General features: G+C 65.9%; 2 protein-coding genes across 3 annotated transcripts; both read left to right on the top strand.

Annotated features, from left to right (window-relative positions):
* The first annotated feature begins 739 nt into the window (after positions 1-739).
* On the top strand, positions 740-4,536 carry TM6SF2 (transmembrane 6 superfamily member 2). Its single transcript, XM_054175123.1, has 10 exons — positions 740-831; positions 1,904-2,010; positions 2,117-2,214; positions 2,393-2,496; positions 3,060-3,142; positions 3,247-3,371; positions 3,476-3,577; positions 3,677-3,769; positions 3,860-3,979; positions 4,330-4,536. The coding sequence occupies exons 1-10, from the start codon at positions 740-742 to the stop codon at positions 4,534-4,536; spliced, it is 1,131 nt and encodes a 376-aa protein (XP_054031098.1).
* A 900-nt stretch (positions 4,537-5,436) lies between these two features.
* Positions 5,437-11,707, top strand: HAPLN4 (hyaluronan and proteoglycan link protein 4). 2 transcript variants are annotated; one of them, XM_054175111.1, is made up of 5 exons: positions 5,437-5,598; positions 6,920-7,037; positions 7,444-7,806; positions 8,718-9,020; positions 10,471-11,707. In XM_054175111.1, the coding sequence occupies exons 2-5, from the start codon at positions 6,920-6,922 to the stop codon at positions 10,809-10,811; spliced, it is 1,125 nt and encodes a 374-aa protein (XP_054031086.1). In that variant the 5' UTR covers positions 5,437-5,598; the 3' UTR covers positions 10,812-11,707. The 2 variants fall into 2 exon arrangements, with proteins under 2 accessions (XP_054031086.1, XP_054031085.1); XM_054175110.1 differs by lacking the exon at positions 5,437-5,598 and adding an exon at positions 6,532-6,622.
* Positions 11,708-12,256: the final 549 nt, after the last annotated feature.

The raw sequence follows: 12,256 nt of genomic DNA, 5'->3' as shown, positions 1-12,256 counted from the left end.
CAGTTCTCTGCCCTCGTGTTGAGGGCCCCACGTCTGGCCCCAGCACTGCAGGTGAGGTCCGAGCCGAGGGCAGGGTCCTCTGCCCAGCTCCGGCCACGCTGCTCCTGATGCAGCCCAGGCTCTGCTTTGCTCTCTGGGCTGTGGGTGCCCACTGCTGGCTCATCTCCAGCTGCTCACCTGCCAGCACCCCCCAGGCCTTCCCTGCAGGGCTGCTCTGGCTCTCCTCACCCTCAGCTGCCCAAGTGTTGAGCAGAGAGCATGAGGGGAGCCGCTCCGGGCAGCGCTGGGCTCCCAGCGGCACACAGAGGGCTGGAAGCTGCTGCTCCGCTGGCTCCAAGCCGTTCCCGAAGGCAGGGCCGGGCCGGTGGCTTTCATCTGCTTTGCTCCTTGCTCTTCCCCTCTCACATCTGCAGAGCTGTGTCCTCCCCGTGGCTCTCCTGAGGGCTTCAGGTTTCCTCAGTCGATTGTGGGGGGAAGGCAACCACCACCCCCCCGTCCCTCCCTGAGCTTTCCAACCCCTTCTGGAGTGGTTTTGTCCCCTGCACCACAGCCCCCAGCGCCACTGGGGCTGTTCAGGGGGCCAGCAAAGGCCCTGGGGTGGAGGTGGACGCATTCAGCTCCTGCTTACACCCCCCGGGACCTTCCCCCCGGCTGCTCCTGGCGCTTTAAGGGCGCTGCCTCCCCGCTGCCGTCGGGGCCGAAGTCCGGCGGCTGCGGCGGCTGCGGCGCGGGGCCGGGGATGCAGCTCCCGGCCGTGCCGGGGGTGTTGGCCCCCTCCCTGCTCGCCATCCCCGTGGCCTTCGGTGTCAACAGTGCGACCGCCTTGGCCGAGTGAGTGTGGGGCTGGGACCAGGCTCTGGGGGCCTGGGACACAGCTCTGGGGCTGGGATGCTGAGGGCCAGCTCAGGGCAGGCTGCTGGGTCCTGTGCTGCTGTGGGTCCTGGATCCTGACTCCAGTCTGGGATGGGAGCACCGAGTCAGGCCCAGGGCAAGGCTCTGTCCCAGGAACCCTCCCGCCCGAGGTGGACCTGGGGAGGGGGCAGCAGTGTCCGGGGCAGGATGCTGAGTTCTGTCCTTTGCTGTTCTGGGTGCTGGGTCCGGTTCAGGCTGGGGTGAAGGATCCAATCTGACCCAGTGCAAGCCTCTGTCCAAGGAGGATGGGAACCAGACCCCTGGGTCCCACCTGGACCTGGGGACAGGGGAGTGGTGTCCAGGGCAGAGTGCTGAGGCTGTGCTGGGCCTGGGGTCCGGCCTGGGGCAGGGAAGGAGGCTCAGTCCCAGTTCTCCTGCCCTGGCTGAGCCCGTGGGAAGGCCACTGGGAGCTGGGACTTTGCTGTGGTGGATCCTGGCTGCCTTGGTGCCTGCTGGGTCCTGTTATCAGCACTGGACACACACAGAGGGAGCCCAGGCTCATTGCACAACGTGTGGCACAGGGGGGTCCCTGGCAGCCCCACTCCCCCAGCATGAGTGAGCACCCCCCTGGTTCCTGGCCCCCCCAGTTCAGGGAGGGTAGGGAAGGGCAGACTGAGGAGATCTGAGCAATGCTTCCAGGCTGGGGGTCAGGAAGCTGGGGCCAGGCTTTTGTCAGTGGTGCCCAGGGACAGGACAAGGGCCAGGGGGCACAATCTGGAAGCCAGGAGGCTCCATCTGAGCAGGAGGAGAAACTTCTTTGGTGTGAGGCTGCTGGGGGCCTGCAGCAGGCTGCCCAGAGAGGTTGTGGAGTCTCCTTGCCTGCAGAGCCTCCAACCCCCCCTGGCCATTGTGACCTGCTGCTGCTGCTCCTGCTGCTTCAGCAGAGACCTCTCAAAAGGAGGGGGAGAGGGGCAAAGGGGGGATGGGGGGAAATGAGGCTTCACCCCCCCAGCTGTGCCTAGCTGCTTGAAGCTGTCCAACTGTCCTGCAGCAGCCCCCTGGCACTGGTGCTGACAGAGCTGCTGGTGCTCACCATCCTCTTCTTCATCATCTTCTTCGTGACTGGAGTGAGCCACTTCCAGAACCCTCTGTTCTGTGGTGAGTGTCCCCCTCGGGGGGTGAGGGTCGATCCCAGGGTGGGGCAGAGAGCTGGGAGCTGGGGAGGGCTGCAGGACATGCCCAGAGCTGCTTGGCTGTCCCCCAGTCTTTGTGGTGCTCTCCTTCATCTCCATCATTGACCTGATCATCTCCCTGGAGGAGGATGGCTTCATCTCTGGCTTCGTGGAGGTCTACGTCAGAGAGGTACCTCCAGGCTTGGGCCTTCCCCCGTGGCAGCTCCATGCGCCCAGGGACGCTGCTGCAGCTCCCAGATCTGCTCCTGCTGCAGAGGCCCCAGGCATGGAGCTGCCTGCCGCTGGGGAGGGGGCGTGGGAAGGTGCTTCCCCCTCCCCATGTGGCCTCCTGTCTTGTGGCCGGGCAGGGTGAGCCCTACCTGCGCACAGCTCACGGCATCATGATCTGCTACTGGGATGGCATCGTCCACTACGGCCTCTACCTCGCCATGATCGCTGCCATCGGCCACAGGTGGGCAGGGCGGGGGGCAGGAGGGGCTCCCGGGGGGGGGAGGGTCCCAGATTTCTGAGGAGGGTCCCAAATATTGTGAGGAGGGTCCCAAATTCATGAGAAGGGTCCCAAATTCGTGGGGAGGGTCCCAGATTCGTGAGGAGGGTCCCAAATTCATGGGGAGGGTCCCAAATTCGTGGGGAGGGTCCCAAATTCGTGAGGAGGGTTCCAGATTTCTGGGGAGGGTCCCAAATTCGTGAGGAGGGTCCCAAATTCATGGGGAGGGTCCCAAATTCATGGGGAGGGTCCCAAATTCGTGAGGAGGGTCCCAAATTCATGGGGAGGGTCCCAAATTCGTGAGGAGGGTTCCAGATTTCTGGGGAGGGTCCCAAATTCGTGGGGAGGGTCCCAGATTTCTGAGGAGGGTCCCAAATTCGTGGGGAGGGTCCCAAATTCGTGGGGAGGGTCCCAAATTCCTGGGGAGGGTCCCAAATTCCTGGGGAGGGTCCCCAGTTGGTGAGCAGGACCAGGAGGAGGAGGAGCTCTGAGCCTGCAGAGCTGCCTGACCCGCACTGCCCCTGCAGAAGGAGCTACAGGAGCCTGGGTCTCTTCTGGCTGGGCTCCCTGCTGATGAGCATCGTCGTCTTCCTCCTTGGGAACCTGCTAGGTATGGGAATGTGGAACGAGATCCAACTCCACAGCCAGCCCTTGCTGCTCCCTCCAGGCTGCCTCTGTCCCACTGTGCCCCCACCCTGTGCTCTCCTTCCCCAGGGAAATACAGCTCCGACCTCAGCCCTGGCTTCCTCCTCAACCTGCCCTACCTCCTCATCCCCATCTGGGCTGGGATGAAGCTCTTCCAGCAGCCCAAGGTCCTGCCCTGCCTCAGCCCCGAGAAGGTGAGCTGGGAGCTGGGTCTGGGGCAGGGATCTGCACTGGGAGCCATCGGCCTCACCCCCTCCCGGGGCAGGGCCCAAAATCCAGCGGTTTGCCCCCTCCCCAGATTGCCGAGGAGCAAGGGAAGCGTCTGTACCGGCGGCCCCTGGACGTGCTGCTCCTCCTGCTCCTGCTCCTCGCCGCTGCCTTCACCTTCTTCAGGGGCATGGTGCGTGCTGGGGCCCCTCCCAAGGGTCCTGCAGGGGCTGGGGGCGCCCCGGGAGGGTGTGGGGGTGCACCTGCCCCACGGCCACCTCCACACCTCCAGGTGGTTTTGGACTGCCCGGCTGATTCCTGCTTCGAGTACGGCTACCAGCAGGAGCCCTACCTGCGGGACCCTGTCGCCTACCCCAAAGTGCAGGTGAGTGGGGGCTAAGATGGGGCTGGAGCCCCCCCTGGTGCTGCCAGGGCTGGGGTGACCCTCTCCACGCGTGTGTCTGTGTCCCCCCAGATGCTGATCTACTTGTTCTACTTCCTCCCCTTCCTCTTCCTCTGCATCTACGGACTGCTGCTGCCTGGCTGCTCCTGGCTGCCCGACTGGAGCTTGGTGTTCGCCGGCGCTGTGGCGCAGGTAGGCGGTGACCATCCCTGGGGGGACCACAGCGGGACCCCACCGCTGGTCCAGGGAGGACCCCAGGGTTGGGCCCAGCAAGTGGGGGGACAGGGCTGAGCCTTTGGGGGGACACAGATCCGCCCCCTCCGTCAGCAGCATGTGGAGCAGTTCCCACCCCCGCTGCCCGCTAATTGCTTTGGCCTCGGTGGATCTGAGCGGATCCAGGGATTGGCTGCACAGAAATAGGCTGCAGGACCTGCGGGGGTAGAGGCAGGACGTGGGGCTGTGCTCCTCTGGACACCCTTTGGTGCCTGGGTGGGCATCGCTGGGCATCCTCCCAGTGCCACCCCCTCGCCCTGTGTCGCCAGGCTCAGTTCTCCCACGTGGGCTCCTCGCTGCACGGCCGAACCCCCTTCCCCTACCAGACCCCCGAGGACGCCTGGGGCAGCTTCCTCCTCTCCAACCTCCTCTACGCCCTGGCGCCTCAGCTCCTGGCCCTCCGCTGCCTGCTCTGCCCAGCGTTCTTCCTGCCCTCCACTCCTGCCAGCTCCCACTTCAGCAAGAAACACCAGTGACAGCCGTGGCACCCGTGGCACCCGTGGCACCAGTGACAGCCGTGGCACCCGTGGCACCCGTGACATCAGTGACACTAGTGGTACCAAGTGACACCAGTGGCAGCAGTGCCCTGCCCAACCTAGGGGGCTGCTGCCTGGCCCCCATCTCCCTGCTGCAGCTGGGACCCAGCTGGCAGAGATGTCCCCAGGGATGCTCTGGTCCCCAGAGTGTCCCTCAAGGCTGCCTGGAGAAGCCCTTGGGGGTGCTCTGGGGCTGCACCCCTGCAGCCATGGTGCCCAGGCTGGGAGCGAGGATGGAGCTCACCGGTTGGAAGAGGGGCGGGGGGGGGGGGGGGGGCGTGGAAGCTGTGGACTCCTTTCCCAGTAGGTCTCTGGGGGCTGTGGGGGTCGCACCCCCCCGGAGGACCCCGAGTGTGACCATGCCAGGAGAACTGTTTACAAAATAAAGGAGCAAAGTTGTGGCTGCTGAAGCCCTGCCCCGGCTGCAGCTCGGGGGTCGCCCCCACGCCAGAGCCCGAAGCCCCTCCACATCCCCCCACCCCCTGCCCGGGGCTGGGGCAGCTCCTGACCTCCCTCTTGGCTTTGTCCCCTCCTGGCTTTCGGGGTGTAGAGGCTGGGGGCGTTGGGGGTCTCCTCTGCCTGTGCTGCCCTTGCTAGGGGTGGGCAGGGAAAGAGGTGCCCCTGAGTATGCCAGAGGTGCCCAAGGGTGGGCGGGGGGCAAAGGTGGCAGGGGGTGCACATGGGTGGGTGTGACGTGGGACGGGGGGGTGCTGGCTGCAGGGTGGGGTTGCCCTTGTAGGGTCCGGGGGGGATTTACCGGCGAAACTTCTCTTACTCCGCGGGTTCCCGGGGTCCCGGCAGTACCGGGGGCCAGTGCCGAGCGGACCGGTGACCTTGGCGAGCCGACGGCCCTGCGCAGCGCGGGGAACCGGGGTAGGGCCGGGCCGAGCTCCCGGTGCCGCCCCCTGCGCGGAGCCGCACCGGCAGCACCGGCGGTACCGGCGGCACCGGAGCGCTCCTGCGGCCGGGCCCCTCCCGTGGGCTGGCACCGGCGGACACACGGTAAGTGCGGAGCGGGGGTGGGGAGAGCTGCGGAGGCTCCGTTCGCTGCCTTGCGACCGAGGGGAGTCGGGACAGTTCCCACCCCACGGGATCGGGACCCCGGGCAGGGGCTGCTCCCGGTGCGGCGGCGGCCGGGGCGGTTCTCCTGCGCTGCGCTGCCGCTTCCCGGCCACCGGCGTCCCGCAGCTCCGGGGCTGCCGCCGCAGTGTCCCGCACTGCAACACCGCACCGCGGGGGGGCCGGGGCTGCTCCGCTCCCCCTGCCCCGACCGGGCACTGCGGGGGCAGCCCCGGTCCTTCCGCTCCCCACCGGGCACCGGGACCCTCGGGGAGACTGGTCTGCTTCCCTGACCCGAACTGTGTACCGGGACCCCCAGCCGGGCTGCCCCGGTTCCTGACCGGGCACCAGGACCACCGTGGAGATTGCTCCGATCCTTCTGCCCCGGGGCCGGGCACCGGGCCCCCGAACTGTCTGTCACAGCCCCCCTACCCACCGACAGGGCACCGGGACCCCAGAGGGGGCTGTCCCGCTCCCAATTCCTCCAGCTGGGCACCAAGACCCCCGGGGTTGGGTTGTCCTTGTCCCTCTGCCACCCAACCGGGCACCGAGACCCCCGGGTGACTCTACCCAGTCCCTCTGCCCCCCGCCCACTCCCCGGTGCTCCCGGGGGGGACGGACAGGATGAGGGGTGGCCGTCCTTCTCCCCCTGCGGTGTGGGGGGGTCTCATTCCCACAGCTGAGGGCGGGGGGAGCACATCCAGGCTCCTGGGCAGGGTCCTGGGGCGTCTCCGAGGACACGGAGCTCAGCGGGGGGTGAGGGGGGTCACGGTCCCTCGGGGAGACCTTTCCCTCTGGCTGTCCCGGGGGGGTGGGGGGTGGGCGTTGTGCGGTGGGTCCAGCAGCCACACCCGCCCCCCCCCCCAATCAGCTCAGTTTCCGGCTGTGCCAGCGGTGCCAGAGCCATGCCAGGAGAGCCAGCCCGCCGCGGTGCCATGAAATATTCATGGGGGCTGTAACCGAGCAGGTGAACTGGAGTTCAGCCTTGGCACAGCCGGGGGGGGCGGTCCTTGGGGTGCTTGGGGCAGCAGGCAAGGACCCAGCGCTGCTGGTCCCCCCCTCCCTGGCCGGGGCGGGAAATGAGGCGTGGGGCTCCCCCACAAGGGGTGACAGCGCCATAGGGTGCAGGGTGGGCACCACCGTCACTGCTGGGGGGGGGGGGAAGGGCGGGGCTGATGAAACTGGGGGTCAGGCAGAGTTGTGGGGTCCCTCCCTGGAAGGTCCAGAGGGTGCTCAGGGGTTCTGCTGCCCCCTCCCCCCCCAGATGCGTCCCCAAGGCCCCTGGGCCGCTGGCCCAGCAGCTCTGCTGCTCCTTGCCGGTGTCCTGGCCTCGGATGCGCTGCCCAGCGCCCGCGGGAGGAAGAAGGTGGTGCACGTGATGGGTGAGTGGGGTGGGGGTCCCCAGGGCGGGGCTGGCATGGACCCCCGGCATGGGGTAGGGTGGGATGGGACAGGAGAAGACAGTTGGGTGGGGTGGGATGGGGTGGGGTGGGATGGGGGCATCTGTCCTGCAGCCCTCAGGCTGTTTGGTTTCATAACCATTAAAGCACAACCAGGGGCTGGGGACATCCACGGCGTCCTTCCTGCTCTGGCCAGAAGCTGCCCAACCCTCCTCGGGGTTTGCAAAGTCCCCAAAAGAGAGAAAATTGCCACAAAAGCGGTCCCCGAGCTACACCACCCGCGGCTTTGCCCCCGCCACGGGTCCTGCCCATGTGCTGGGTCTCACTGGGATGGAGGTGGAGCCAGCCCTGGGCACAAGCAGCGCCCTGAGCGCCGTGTCCCCGGCAGAGGGTGAGAGCGGGGCCGTGGTGGTGCAGACGGCGCCGGGGAAGGTGGTGACACACCGCGGCGGCACCATCATCCTCCCCTGCCGCTACCACTACGACGTCTCCGCCCACGACCCGGCCGAGATCCGCCTCAAGTGGACCAAAGTGACGGAGCCGATGGCCTTCGTGGACGTCTTCGTGGCGCTGGGGAAGGCTCGGAGGGCGTTCGGCAGCTACCGGGGGCGCACGGCGCTGCAGGAGGACGGCCTGGGGGACGCCTCCCTCATCATCCGCAACGTCACCCTGCAGGACTACGGCCGCTACGAGTGCGAGGTCACCAACGAGCTGGAGGACGACGCCGGCATGGTCAAGCTGGACCTGGAAGGTAGCCGCCTGGCTGAGCCAGGCAGGATGGAGAGGGGTGGGGGTGAGCCTCGGCCAGGCCGTTGGTGAATGCGAGAGCCCCCGGGGCCAAGAGGGTCGATGGTCTCCTGCAGGGCACGGAGCCTGTGGCCCTCGGGTTAAGGGAGGTTCTTCTTTCCCCTTACTTGGCCCTGGTGAGGCTTTGTCTGGAGAACTGGGTCTGGTTCTGGGCTCCCCAGATCAAGAAGGACAGGAAGCTGCTGGAGAGGGAACAGGAAAGGGCTACACAGATGCTGAGGGGACTGGAATGGCTCTGGAGAGCAAAGGCTGAGGGACCTGGGGCTGCTGAGCCTGGAGAGGAGGCTGAGTGGGATCTGAGCAAGGGTGGGTGTCAGGGGCACAGGGTCAGGCTCCTTCCAGTGGTGACAGGACAAGAAGTAATGGGCACAAACTGGAACCCAGGAGGTGCCATCTGAGCAGGAGGAGAAAGTTGTTTGTTGTGAGGCTGCTGGAGGCCTGGGGCAGGCTGCCCAGAGAGGCTGTGGAGTCTCCTTCTCTGCAGAGCTTCCAACCGCCCCTGGGCACTGTGCTCCTGGGCAAGCTGCTGTGGGAGCCCTGCTGGAGCAGGGAGGTTGGACTGGGTGAGCTCCAGAGGTCCCTTCCAACCCCTCCACGCTGGGATTCTGCCACTTTGGGTGTCCCCATGTCCCATGTGGGATCACCAGGATGTGGTTCTGAGCCAAGCCTGGAGCCATCCAAACTCCCTGAGCAGGCTCAAGGGCAGCTTGTCCTCACTGGGCTTTACAGCCACCCCCCAGCCCACAGCTGCTAGGGCACAGGCACTCCCAGTACCTTGAGCTGGTGACCCCAATCATTATGGGATGGGAGAAAGGCCACCCCACAGCCCAGCCCTTCCTCTTTCCACCCCCCAAGGTGTGATCTTCCCCTACCACCCACGCCTGGGGCGCTACACCCTGAACTTCCACGAGGCCCAGCAGGCGTGCCTGGAGCAGGATGGCATCCTGGCCTCCCACGACCAGCTGCACCAGGCCTGGCTGGAGGGCATGGACTGGTGCAACGCAGGCTGGCTGGAGGACGGCTCCGTGCAGTATCCCATCTCCCGGCCCCGGGAGGAGTGCGGCCGCAAGGACACTCCGGTGGGCGTCCGCAACTACGGCTACCGGCACAAGGAGAGTGAGCATTACGACGCCTTCTGCTTCACCTCCAACCTCAATGGTAAGGCTTGGGGGCTGGGGAGGAATGCTGAGGCATGGAGCTCTCCCTCTTGGGGCTTGGGGAGGTCAGACAGGTCCCGTGATGATGGCCATCAGGAGGCTCGGAGGGTGCTCAGGGAGGTAGTGGAGGCCACGTCCAAGGAGGTGCTCAAGGTGAGGCTTGGCAGGGCTCTGAGCAACCTGATCGAGTTGGGGATCAATGCTGAAGGTTGGGAAAGATATCCAAGGTCGTGGCTGCAAAGTGGAAGAAGGTAGATTGAGATCAGAGGTAAGGAGGAAGTTCTTTGCTGGGAAGGTGGTGAGGCACTGGAAGAGATTGTCCAGAGAAGCTGTGGCTGCCTCCTCCCTGGAGGTGCTCAGGGCCAGGCTGGATGAGGCCTTCAGCAACCTGCTGTAGTGGGAGACATCCCTGCCCGTGGCAGGGGGTTGGAACTGGAAGAGCTTTAAGGTCCCTTCCATCCCAACCCATCCTATGATGATCCTGTGATCATCAAGTCCAACCATTAACCCCACAGCACCATGACCACTGCACCACCTCCTGCAGTGCTGTGCCTGTACCTGTCCCTGCTGGCTGCAGGGCACAGCTCTGGGTGACCTTCAGAGGTCCCTTCCAACCCCAGACATTCTGTGCCTCTGTGACCCAGGGGGAGCAGGATGCAGCTGCATGGCCCTGCCCTGGGCTGCCCAGCACATCCAGCTGGGGGTCTAGCAAGGACCAGGATCTGGCCCCATCACTGTTTGGGGTGAGACACCTGGGTTTAGCAAGCCCTATCCTCTCCCAGCAGGAGCAAGGGATGGAGGTGGCTGCAGCAGCCAGCGTGCTGGGTGATGGATGAGGCCAGGGCCACACAAGACAGATGGGAGCCAGGAAAGCTTCCAGGCTCTGTAAATTCCTCCTGGCTGGCAGAGCCTGGGGGCTGGGGGGGGCTCTGCTGATGTTTGTTTAATGGTGGCAGCAGGATGAATAGCAGCTGGAATCACCACCAGGAGCCATCACCAACCACCAGTGCAGCCCCCATCCATCTGCCCTCACCACGGTGCTGCCTCCCCAGAGCCTCCCCAGCTGATCCCCTCCACCACTCCAGCCCCCCAAAATGTGCTGGGGAGGGTTCACAGGGCTTGCACCACATCCCACACACCTCCCCCCCACTGCCAGGTGCCAGCACCACATCTGGCTGGATGAGACCTTGAGCAACCTGGGCTAGGAGGAGCTGTCCCTGCCCGTGGCAGTGAGGGTTGGAACTGGGTATCTTTGAGGTCCCTTCCAACCCAACCCAGCCTATGATGCTCTGCATCTATGAACCAACCCAACCCACCCAGACTGCCCCCACCCCAGCTCGGTGTCACCACCCGGACACCTCATCCACATCCCCCAACACCAACCCCTGCCCCCCGCCTTGCTTCGAGTCCTGCCTCCCTCCCTCCCTCCCTCCCTCCTCCACTCCCCCCAGGCAAAGTCTACTTCTTGAAGACCTACCGCAAGCTGAGCTACCCGGAGGCGGTGCAAGCCTGCAAGAACAACGGCGCGGCGGTGGCCAAGGTGGGGCAGCTGTACGCCGCCTGGAAGCTGCAGCTGCTGGACCGCTGCGAGGCAGGCTGGCTGGAGGACGGCAGCATTCGCTACCCCATCGTCAACCCCCGCGCCCGCTGCGGCGGCGCCGAGCCCGGCGTGCGCAACCTGGGCTTCCCCGACAAGAAGTACAAGCTCTTCGGGGTGTACTGCTTCAAAGCGGCCGGGGAGAACCCCCCAGAGAAGGGCTTGGCTGGCGGGGGGCACCCCAATCGTGTGTGAGGCTCCCTCTCTCTCTACCGGGAGCAATCCCCCCGCCCCCAGACTTGGTTGTAGGGGGGACGTCATCCCACCCTCGCCCCCGTGCTGGGCTCCCCGGCGTGGCTGCCTGCTGGGACGTGGCAGCGTGGGGAGCTGCGGGCAGCCCCCGCGATGGACTGGGAGAGGTGCCCGCTGCGGTGCCGCTGTGGTGCCAGTGCGGTGCCTGCTGCGGCGCTGGTGCCGCAGGCTGTGGACAGAGGCCGGGGTCGCTTGGGGAAACTGAGGCAGCGGGAGGGGAAGGACTTCAGGAGCCTGCGCTCGGATCCAGGGCTGGCTCCCAGTTTACTCCAGTTCTTGCTTCTCAATCAGCGGCTTGCATGTGCTAAAAGCCCACCCGGAGCTAAGCAGGCTTGAGGACCTCCCCCCACCTCCATGTCCTCCCCGCAGCTCTGCGCTCTCCCCGGGGCCATGCAGCCCCAACCCCCGCCAGGAGCTGCCATGGGCAGCCAGCATGGTGGGGGCAGCAGGTCTCTGCAGGGGGACTGACCTGCCATGGACTTCCTCTTCATACCCACCCCCCCTCCTTGGCACTGGGCAGGCTTTAGGGTGAGGGATGGGGGCAGCAGGCTTGGCTTCATTCGACCTGGGTGGCTGGGGGAGCACCCACAGCCCCTCCAGCACCCGCATGCGGCTGCTTGCCGCCCCATGGGGCTGGTGCTGGGTGAGCCAAGGGGCCACACACTGCACCCCCCAGGGCTTGGGCAGCTCCTTCATGCTTGGCTTGGGGCAGAAGCTGCCAGCACCATGGGCAGGAAGGTGGTGGGTGGGCACCACCCCCTGTGCCCACCTGGCTGGGCACCACCCTGAGGCTTCTGCAGCCCTGGCGCTCGTGAGCTGGACGCAGATGAAATAAAAGCTTCGGCTGCTTCTGAGAGCTGAGCTGGGCTCTTGTGTCTCCTTTGCTGGTGCCAGCCTCAAGGGGCATCTTGAGTGCCTAAGAGACTTTGTGCCATGCCCCTGAAAGCCCTTCAGAGTCCCCCATCCCTGGCCCCCCTGTGCCCACCCTCACAGCTGGAGCTGGGTGCATTGGGAGCATCCCAGCTGCAGCATCCTCTCGGAGCCCTCAGGAGCAGATCCAAGGAGCAGCAGCATCAGAGCTACCTCTGGGCACCACGGAGCTGGCAGCAACCAGGAGCCACCGTGGGGAGGGCACAACCCCAGGGTCCCCCACGCCACAGGGGCTGGGGGTTCCTCCATGCCTGGTGCAGCTGAGCCCTGGCCATTCATCACCTTCGGTGCCTGCCAGCGCTGGAGACAATAAATAGCTGCTGGGATGTGACACTTGTGGCCACCAGGACGCCCAGAAGGGGACAGTGGGGACTGTGGGTGCCAGGAGCTGACACACTGATGGATGGCAGCCAAGATGGGGGCTGCAGCCCCTGCACCCCTGATGGAACACAGACAGC

This window comes from Dryobates pubescens, chromosome 31 (assembly GCF_014839835.1).
Source record: "Dryobates pubescens isolate bDryPub1 chromosome 31, bDryPub1.pri, whole genome shotgun sequence".
Classification (NCBI taxonomy): Eukaryota; Metazoa; Chordata; class Aves; order Piciformes; family Picidae; genus Dryobates; species Dryobates pubescens.
Note: the sequence above shows the minus strand (reverse complement) of the source record. Positions and strands in the feature narration are given on the sequence as shown.

What these genes read in the sequence shown, in the direction of transcription:
- TM6SF2 (XM_054175123.1), top strand. Translation starts at nt 740, where the DNA reads ATGCAGCTCCCGGCCGTGCCGGGGGTGTTGGCCCCCTCCCTGCTCGCC. An exon ending in TCACCTTCTTCAGGGGCATG is followed by an intron (nt 3,578 to 3,676) that starts GTGCGTGCTGGG and finishes CCACACCTCCAG; the next exon opens with GTGGTTTTGGACTGCCCGGC. An exon ending in TCGCCTACCCCAAAGTGCAG is followed by an intron (nt 3,770 to 3,859) that starts GTGAGTGGGGGC and finishes GTGTCCCCCCAG; the next exon opens with ATGCTGATCTACTTGTTCTA.
- HAPLN4 (XM_054175110.1), top strand. Translation starts at nt 6,602, where the DNA reads ATGGGGGCTGTAACCGAGCAG. An exon ending in GGTCAAGCTGGACCTGGAAG is followed by an intron (nt 7,807 to 8,717) that starts GTAGCCGCCTGG and finishes CCACCCCCCAAG; the next exon opens with GTGTGATCTTCCCCTACCAC. An exon ending in CTTCACCTCCAACCTCAATG is followed by an intron (nt 9,021 to 10,470) that starts GTAAGGCTTGGG and finishes CACTCCCCCCAG; the next exon opens with GCAAAGTCTACTTCTTGAAG.